Below are 10,746 nucleotides of genomic sequence, written 5' to 3'. Positions count from 1 at the left end.
TGACAAAAAAACATGAAAGGATAACATACCTATCTGTAAATGAAATACATTGTCTGAAGAAAAACTGTTAATACTTAATGTGGAGTTTTATCATTTGTGACTACAGTGTAAATTCAATTACTACTCAATGCATTTTTAACTGATGCTAATTCTGCCAATGAAAGATAACATCCTATATCAGTTTATATACTTTTTGATCTTCTAAAACTAAGAAGGAGATCTACTCAAAATTATTAATTCCTCAAATAATATAGCCTCAATTTTAAAAATCATATCTACATTTTATTAACTTTGTTAAAAATCTGTGAATTCTACTTTTAATAAGCAAATCCATCGATGCATTTGTGTTTAAATGAAACTCTAAATTATATGCCTCTCACTGAGCTTACAGTGCTACATTATTACAAGTGTTTCTTATATCTTGTTTCACCTTAAAACAGGATTTGTAAGAGTTGTATGCATGAAAATAATGTGATACAGAAAAATTGTTGACAATTCTTTTATAAAATTTTAAAACAATATTTGCATCATTTACCAAATATGAAAGAACTAGAAATCTTTAAATTTAGTCAGTAAGCTCTTTGGAGTTGTTGTACGTATTTGTTTTTCATATATGATTAATTTATTTACAATTAAAGGCAAAAATTAGGAACATCTGCCCACCATTTTATTTTATTTTATCAATTATACATAGATCATTTGTTCTTATCAATCATTTACTCATTAATTTATGAAATAAATTTCAATGACCTCCATTTGAACTAAATTATAATGACACAGCAATTATCCAGTTGGGCATACTCCTCTGCTTGCATTGAATTAGAGAGTGGAGGGAAACCTGAAAATGAATGCTTAGGTAAAATCCATAATATAGCAATAATAAGAGCATTTTCATGATCAGTGTTGCAACAGCTTCATTGTTCCCCCAAATTCCTGAGGACACATTTTTTAAAATGTGATATAGGAACTTGGCTGAGATGGCCATTCAAATGTTTCCTGAATCTAATAATCTTTTATTAAAGGGAGTGTCCTATACTATAGAACTATATATACCCTCCTCTTTTTTTTTTTTTTTAAAGAGAGAGTGAGAGGAGAGAGGGAGAGAGAGAGAGAGAGAGAGAGAGAGAGAGAGAGAGAGAGAGAGAGAGAGAGAGAGAGAGAGAGAGAGAGAGAATTTCCAACATTTATTTTTTAGTTCTCGGCGGACACAACATCTTTGTTGGTATGTGGTGCTGAGGATCGAACCCGGGCCACACGCACGCCAGGCGAGCGCGCTACCGCTTGAGCCATATCCCCAGCCCTATATACCCTCCTCTTTAAAATGGTAATTTGCTTGACCCAGTGATGAGAACAAGATACACACACACACACACACACACACACACATATATATTTGTATATGTGTATATATATATATATATATATATATACATATATATATATATATTTGTATACGTATTTTTATATACAAATATATATATATATATATATACATATTTCATCTATAGGTCACTGCTTTTTAAATTGTTTTATTCAATTTATCAAAATATCAGTTTTGAGTATTATTTTCAATTCTTTTCACTTAACTATAATCACAAGATTTTTCATGGCAAAAACAGAAAACTGGAATGAACTTCAGAAGCAGGAATGGAATATATTTTTCTTTAATCCATAACTCTTGAATTTGGATAATTTGAGATAAGCAAGATGGAAAGATTGCAAAATACCTACTTCATTATTCAAAAAGAACAAATTTAACAAATCCAGACACCGGGGCACCAGATATCATATCATTGCCATTTTCCATTCACAGTATTGGACACATTCTTTGACATATTCTGTCCAGCGTCAGAGCGTGTTAGTGTTCTGGTATGAGGCTGGTTAGGAAAATGATTCTAGGACTTTAGGTGTTGGTCTTACACTCTGCTCTCAAATTAGCTTGAAAGAGATCATAAACCTAAATTTTAAAATAAAATATAAAAGAAAACTAAGTGAACTTGGTTATAATATGTCTTTTCAGATATAATACTAAAAGCATTATCCACAAATAATTAATGAGTTAGACTTCATGAAAAGTAAATATTTCTTTTCTGTAAAAGATACTGCCAAATAAATGAAAAGAGAAAAACTAGACTGAGAGAAAATGTTTGTAAAAGACAAGTGTGATAAAGGTTTGTAGTGCAAAATACACACAGAATTCTTAACAATTAAAAAAATAGCAAACACCTCAATTAAAATATGAATAAAATACTTAAACTTCTCACCAAGAAACATATACAGATGGTAAATAAGCATATAAAGAAGCTCAACTCCAACAAATGAAACTTAAGAAAATAAAATACAATTTCAAGGATTAATAGTTTAAAAAATTCCAGAAGAAGCATTTGTAGAATGCAAACTTAATATGATGTCACATTATGACACAACCTACAATGGATGCCTGTGTTTTACATTACAAAACTTCTAGAATAACAGAGCATGGATTAGGATACCATCACCACTATCTTTACTTCATGAAGTCAACATTAAGCACTCATGCAAGTTACTACCTACATTCTCTTCACCACATTTCTAAAACTATATAGTAAAAGAGAAACATAAACATAAACTAACAAACTACTATACAAGGATCATAATATGAAACTCTCATCAACTGTTTAATTTAATTTACCCACACTAGACTTTTAATCCAGATAGGAAAAAAATACTTGGTATTTCTCTCAAGCAAGTTAGATGACAGAAACAGAGAATGTAATGTCATATATACAGACAGAATCCCAATTCTAGCAGAGAGAAGCACAGTCTCCCCTGATTAAACTGAAATTAGTCAATCAATATCAACCCAAGGTCAAATAGGATAAATTACTGGTTCCACTTTTTTTAAAAGAGAGAGAGAGAGAGAGAGAGAGAGAGAGAGAGAGAGAGAGAGAATTTTTAATATTTATTTTTTAGTTTTTAGTGTACACAACATCTTTCTTTGTATGTGGTGCTGAGGATCAATCCCGGGCCGGACACATGTCAGGCGAGCGCGCTACAGCTTGAGCCACATCCCCAGCCCTGGTTCCACTTTTTCTATATTTTTTCCCTGTTGTATCTTATGAGTGTTGACCATATATCAAAATTGAGTATTAGGAAATACATATTCTATTTCTGCCTCTGACATAAGCTATGTGATCTTGGCTAAATTGCTTCTGCTCTCTGAATTTTTTTTAATATTGTAATGATGTAGAACTGAGTAAATGATCTTTTAAAGTCTCCAAATACCTATCTATTTGGTTAACTATATAAATCTCTTTTATCATAAATATATTTAAAAATGACTATGTGCCTATGAAACTGCCCACACGGGACAGTTAAAATATCACCTTGTAGATAAAATATCAAGTAGATAAAATTACTAATCAATAATAAAGAGGCACACATAGTACCACACATTAAGGAAAGCTCTCTGGGAGGTAATGTTTAAACTAAAATCCTAAGGATGAAAAGAAAGTGTTCATACAGGGTTGTATAGCAAGAAAAGAATTTACCAGAAAGGGATAACAGTGTAAAAGTAAAAGTCATTAAGCAAAAAGTGAGAAAAATGTCAAGATCTATACTAATTTTCATAAAATATTCCATGTGTTGGTAAAGGTTTGGCTTAAGAGATAACATAAAATAGTGCTGGGGAGGTAAAAAAATTTTAAGTTTTTATTTAATATCCAAATAATGAAATATAGGTAAAAGTACTAATTTTGAGTATATATATATATGAGCACATGTGTTTGGATATTGTCAATGAAATTATCATAATCATGTTTTAATAAGTTAAATTTTGATGAATTGACAGCATGGGAGCATTATATTAGGAGCATTATATTATTCACAATAATGTTCTTTCTTTGTTCATAAAAGCTATAATTTACAATAAGAAATGTTTATTGAAAGGAATAATATCATATACTTAGAACTATAACATTTTATAAGATCATCTCATGAAATTTATATAAAAATGCAGTTATTCTTTTGCAGGCCAAGTATCAGGCTTTCAGAAATGAAATAACTTTCCTCAGCAACAGCTAATGGGTAGCAAGTCAGTAATTTAGTGGAAAAAAAATAGAGTATGCAGCCAATCAGTTTTGACACACTGGGTACTGATTTCCTTAACTAACCATTTCATTACATGAAATTGAAAAGCAAAGGTCTCTGCTTGGTCTCAATGGCTGCATGAAATTGGGAAAATCATCTAACTGCTTCAGGATTAGATTTTAAGCCAACAAATGTTAGACAATATCAATAATAATGTCTACATCATAGGAGTGCTGTGAAGATTAGACTAGATAATTCATATCAAGAATTTAAAACATTGCTTTATTTTGAGAATCTTCAAATAAATATTGGGTATTAATCCTATTTCTCAGGAAAGTGCCATCTATTTCTTTGCTATATTAAAATACCAGAATTCTTGATTTCATGATTGCTGTCTGCAGAAATAATTAAGGGAAATTTGAGGGGTATGAATTTCCTAAATTAGATCCCAACAATTTTTCCAATAAGAATAGCACATCATTCCATATGTATTTATTATCTATTTTGGGCAAGTAACACGTTCACTGCTCATTTTAGAAATCTGGTGAGTCAGAGAAAAGTGTATCTTTAGAATGGGGGAGTGAACCAGAGACTTCAAAACAAGGTAGCATTCCACAGATGTTCGTCTAGTTATACAAACAGATTTGGAGTAGAAACAACATTTAAGGATAAAAGAACTACCATTTTTTGCTACATATACACAATGTAATGTCATTTGGCCAGTTAAAAAAATGATATCCTGTCATTTGTGATGACATGAATGGAATTGGAGCTCATGATGCTTAGTGGATTAAGCCAGGCCCAGTAAGACAATTATCATATGATCTCAATAAAATGTAGAATCTTAAAAAAGTTGATCTCCTAGAAGCTGAGAGTAGAATGGTCTTCACCTGAGGCTGATGGGATGAGGGAAAGATGAGAAGAGGTTATCAATAGGTACTAAGTTATAGTTACATTATTTGTTGTAGTAAGAATTTTTAGTGTGTTAATGTATAGTAGGGTGACTATAGCCTATCTCAAACTTTGGTGTTTTATTCCCATTATTTTTTTGCACATTATAATTCAAGTTACAATGTACTTTCCAAGATTCACACTAAGAATGCAGCCACATCAACTCACTTGGAAAGTTTTTTAAGTTATTTATTAAAAACATTCAGATTTTAGTTTTCATTTGACTTGAGTTTTCATTTCAGATGAGATTGGGCATGTTCAGGGTGGTATGACTACAGACTTTAGTTTTCCTTTCAACTCTCAACTTATTTGTCTTGATATATATGCTTTACCATTCAAAAGTTTTCCCCCAAATATTGTGGGTCCTGCCACTCCTCTGAAGGTTGTGACTGCAGGTGTAAAACCTCAGATTTGTATATTACTTTTCGGTACTTTATAATCACCTTTGTATATATTCCTCAGATCATTTCCATTTTCTAAAATTGGGAGATCCAAATTTATCAAATCAGCACTTCGTACCACTTGAATGCATACAATGTTTTTTTCAATTATGCCTCCATAAAGCTGAAAAAAATAATAACAAAAAAAGAATCAAGAGAGAAGACTTGCAATCAGGAGTCCTTAGGTGACACAGGAAAACTCCTCCCCAGTGTGAAGCCTGAAATAATGGTGGCAAACATACACACAGTTATCCAGGCACACATACATAACAGAATCATGAAAGTTGTTTTTCACAGAATCACCAAGGGGGAGGTCATAATGACCAAAGCCATAATTTTATTTGTGGAAATATATTTAGAAGAAAATCAAGCTGATGTTCAGATAATCTCTATTTTAGGGTAGCTTCTGTTGCAGTGAGAAACAGGACAACTTCTTTTCTCCAGTTATGAATTTTCAGAAATTTGCTAAAAGATGAAGGAAATATGGGAAATAACATAAATAAAGCAAGGGAGTTGTTGGGACCTTAGACTCAGGAGGAGGATGCTTTAAATGCTATATAGCTACCTACCACTCTTCACCCCTGCACAATTTCTCAAACTTATAAAAGCGGTTTAGGCTGTTTCTGAGTAATAAACAATCTCTTCAGATTTCTCATGTGGAGACACAAAGGGAAGGCACTTGAGTGGCCAAAATCAGCAAACTTATTTTTATTGTCCAACCAGGGTAAAAGAATGAGATTTATAAAACAAAGATTTGACATAACCAATGCATGGAACATGTTTTCATTATTTTTGTATATTTTATGTTTATCAGTACTTGATGGGAACAGATGACTTTTGTTTACAAGCATTTTTTTTTCTTTTTGTTAAAAGAAATATAAGGATCAGAAGCAAATTTTGGTATGGTAAAAAGATTCCTAGAAATTACTCAGGACATATATTTTGTGAAATATATAATCCATTTTTTTAAAACAAATGTCCCCATTAGGCTGTTTAAGGCTTGAGAATGAATCATTTCTTACCTATAGCAGAGGTGACTAGTGAGCAGAAATTCTCCATCACATTTTGTAAGTAGGGACCATAAGCTAACTATTAAAAGAACTCTGTTCAGTTATAGGTAAACCTTTTCCCTTGTTGTTGTTTTTGTTATACATGACAGTAGAATCTATTCTGATATATTTATACCAACATGAACTATATCTTATTCTATTTAGAATCCAGTTTTGTGAATGTACACAGTATTGAAATTCACAGTGGTGTACTCATACATGTACATAGGAAAGTTATGTCAGATTCAGGTCTTAAAAGAGCTGATAAAAACTAGCATCATAGGAAGAGCAAAGGCACTTCACAGGCATCAGTTTTAATAAAAAAATTCCCAAACTGAAATGTGAAGGGAGAAGAGAAAAGAATAGAAGATAGGGAACATTCAAGAACAATGTGACAGTATAAAATCATTTAACACAGATAATTTGAATACCAGAAGAAGAAAAGGAGAAGAACTACACAAAGTAATAATGTTCTAGAATTTTCCAAATTTAATAAGAGAAATAAAACTACAGATCCAGGAATACTATCTAACACCAAGGAAAAATCATGTCATGTGTTGACCATGACCATGTGTTTTCATTTGTTGTCAACTGTATACTGATCATTAATGAGGCTATGTTTGAAGCTTGGATATCTTTTCTGAGTTTCAGCAGTATATATTAGGTGAGTTGTGTATAATTGTTTGATTCCCTGCAGATATTCTGCATTATGTGGATATAAAATTGAATTCATCATCTTTCTATCCACCTTTATTTCAGTGCCAGTAAAATGCCACCATCTACCTGCTCATTGAAATTAAAAAATAAAAGTCTAATCTATCACCAAAAGATTATAGAAATTTAGAGTTGAATAAAGGTCACCAGAGGCTAGGAAACTAAAAGGGGAAAAAAAGGGCAAACAAATTTGGTCAATGGGTACAGTTAAACAGAAGGAGTAAGCTCTCTGGTGTTGTATTGCACAGTGGGGTAAATAGAGTTAATGGTAATTCATGTATATTTCAAAATAGCTAGAAAATAAGATTTGAAATGCTTTCATCACACAAAGATGCTAATTATTTAAGGTGATTAACATGCTAATTAACCTGATTTGATCATTATACATGAATCCAAACATCAGATTGGGGCTAGGTATATAGCTCAGTTGGTAGAGTGCTTGCCTCACATGCACAACCCTGGGTTTGATACTCACCACCACAAAAACAAAAAACAAATAAAAAACACATCACATTGCACCCCATAAATATGTACCATTTTATATGTGAATAAAAAGTAAAAATTAAAAACAAATTCCAGTTAGAATAGATTGTGGGATAGGTGTAGTCAACACCTCAATGCAGTGATTCTTCTGTGAATTAATGCTATTAGTAGGGGAACCACATATAGGTGAAAGGCTTAATTTTAATTAACAAAACATTTTTGTTAATAATAACCATATAATAAAGATGTCTCTCTGTGATGTTTCTTGAATAATACATGATGTACTTGTCTTTTCATTAAGATTTTGTTTCATCATTATCAACTTCAATTATGATACATAATTACTATAGTGTGCCTCCTGGTATTTCAGAGAGTAAGCAAACAGTCTGAGACTGTAGAAACTTGTTAGGCTAATTCTTTCTTTTACTTGTGCTACCTTTCAAAATTATGATTTTGTTTTCTGGTATTACTTATAATCTCTTTGCTGCTTCAATCCCATTTTGTGTCCCTTTTGTTTCCCTCATAAGGCAATATAATGAGTAGCTGAAGAGCAAAAATTTTATGAAGTATTTATAAAACAATTACTACTGCATGAAAGCTACTATAATAAATTTCATGCATTTTATGTTAAAGTCATCTTTCATTTACAGTTGAGCAACTAGTTGTGTTCAAAATTGAGGATATTTAAAAAAAAAAACGACAGCTGAAAAAATTATGCTTGGAATTGTTTCCATTCTTGGGATTAAAAAGGTTAGTTAGCAATTCTAACCAAATAAACTAGCAGTTTAAAAACTGAATAACAATACCATCTTCAAAATTTCTAGAGAGAAAAAGAAAATAAAATCAGCAAAATCTTAGAATGCACTAGAAAAGTTTCACTAAAAGTGAAACCATAAAGCCCTTATATAGGCATGATGACTGGCACACAGCTGTACCTGCATTAATTGCCTCATGAGTACTTTGCCCTTGCCAGGAATCTTCCTAGAATGAGTAACCTATTCGTCCACTCAATCTTCCAACCATTAATGAAACCAAACAACTAATATATGGAAAGTGCCATGTTCAGGGTAGGGGATGCAATGGTGAACCTGAGAGATACACTTGCTGACCTCATAAAACTATCTTTTTTTTTTTTGTAGTTATAGATGGACAGAATGCCTTTATTTTATTTGTTTATTTGTATGTGGTGCTGAGGATCAAACCCAGTGCCTTACACATGCTAGGCAAGAGCTCTACCACTAAGAGCTCTACAGCCCCAGCCGCATGAGCACTATTACATGATGGATAATTTTAAGAGTGCTTCTAATATCAGTGAATTCCAAATCTATCCATTACTCTATTTGCCAAAAAAAAAAAAAATTCTCCTACCTTTTAAAACAAAGCATTATCTACCTACTTCTATATTTGTAAAATTCCTTAACTGATGTTTGTCCCTTTTCCATTTAGAATTGTTCCCTTCATGAGTCTTAAACCATATATACCTTTCCTTCAAAATACATCATTTCTGCCCATGATGAGATTTCTTGAGGATCTATGAAGACAGATGGTGCCTCTTTTTTACAGTCTTCTCCTCACTAAGGGACTCACTATGTGTTCGGTGGCTCACTAATCAATTGCACAATTAATGTCTCACCTTTACTTTTTCTTTCTGCCAAATATTTAATGACTCCTTATGTCACTGATGCCAGCACCACATGACAAGAAGATGCGCAGCATCCTCAGTCGGATCTGCTTGGTCTTGATGGTATACACCACTGGATTGAGCACTGGCGGTATAAGAAAGTGGAGATAGGAGAGCACCACACGGCTGCAGGGGGAAGCCCACTTCCCAAACCGGTGGATCATGGACAGGCCGATCATAGGTGTGTAGAAGAGCAGAACTGAACAGATGTGGGAGACGCAGGTATTGAGGGCTTTCAAACGCTCAGCCTTAGAGGCAATGGACAACACTGTCTGGAGGATTAACCCATAGGAGAGAATAATGAGCACCGAGTCCACACCCAGCGTAGAGAGAACAACAAAGAGGCCGTAGGCACTATTGACGTGGGTGTCAGCACAGGCCAGCTTCATGACATCCGGGTGCAGGCAGTAGGAATGGGAGAGCAGGTGGTTCCGGCAGTAAGGCAGCTTCTTCAGCATGATGGGGGCTGGGACGTGGAGACCCACGCTGCGCACCATGATGGCCAATCCCAAACTGGCAATCCGGGGATTTGTGAGGATGGTGCCATAGCGCAGGGGTTTGCTGATGGCCACAAAACGGTCAAAGGCCATAGTCAGCAGCACAGAGGACTCCATGACAGAGAAGGTGTGGATGAAGAAGAGCTGCGCCAAGCACAAGTCCACCGCCACCTCTCTGAGCCCCAGTATGTAGATGGGAAGCATAGTGGGCAGCGTGGAGGCAGATAGGCCCAGGTCTGTCACTGCCAGCATCGATAGAAAGTAATACATGGGCTGGTGAAGCGAGGGTTCCGACCTCACCACCCACAGGATCAGGCTGTTCCCTGCCAGAGAGGCCACATACATAGCACACAAAGGGATGGAGAGCCAGATGTACACAGCCTCCAGGCCTGGGAGGCCAGTCAGCAAGAAGGAGGTGCTCGTGTGGTTGAAGTGTGACATGGCGACCCAGAACTGCAGAACTCCAGGTGAAGTGTAGTCACTGGCTCTAAAATCAAATGGTCTGCTGGGTCACAACATCTTTTGTACACGATGATCTTAGGAAAGCTCCCAACATGTTTTTCTAGTCTTACTATTTATCCAATTATTTCTTATAGCTCAAGAAGAAGGGTCCTTTAAAAAATAGATGAAATATTATAAATAGTATAACATGTGAGTCTTAAAAGGGACTAAGGCAATATTGTTTCCAATATGCCATTACCCCTAATGGGAAATTAACTCTAATTTTCACCGTTTATTATGTTAAATTTGGGACTAGAATCCAGGTGTTCATTATTCCTATGAAGTTTATTTTCAAACTACCTTGCAACAGATACTTCTCTAATTCACTGAATATGAGAATTTTTCAGAGACATCTTCTTTCA

The 10,746-nt window shown here is 34.1% G+C and overlaps 1 protein-coding gene across 1 annotated transcript; it reads right to left on the bottom strand.

Moving 5' to 3' along the window:
- Positions 1-9,364: 9,364 nt before the first annotated feature.
- LOC101967369 (olfactory receptor 51G2) lies at positions 9,365-10,324 on the bottom strand. Its single transcript, XM_005342100.2, has one exon. It carries the CDS (start codon positions 10,322-10,324, stop codon positions 9,365-9,367), a length of 960 nt encoding a protein of 319 aa, XP_005342157.2.
- Positions 10,325-10,746: the final 422 nt, after the last annotated feature.

The sequence above is a fragment of the Ictidomys tridecemlineatus genome, chromosome 4, assembly GCF_052094955.1.
Source record: "Ictidomys tridecemlineatus isolate mIctTri1 chromosome 4, mIctTri1.hap1, whole genome shotgun sequence".
In the NCBI taxonomy this organism is placed as follows: Eukaryota; Metazoa; Chordata; class Mammalia; order Rodentia; family Sciuridae; genus Ictidomys; species Ictidomys tridecemlineatus.
The sequence above is the reverse complement of the archived record's forward strand: the minus strand, read 5'-3'. Positions and strand labels throughout refer to the sequence as shown.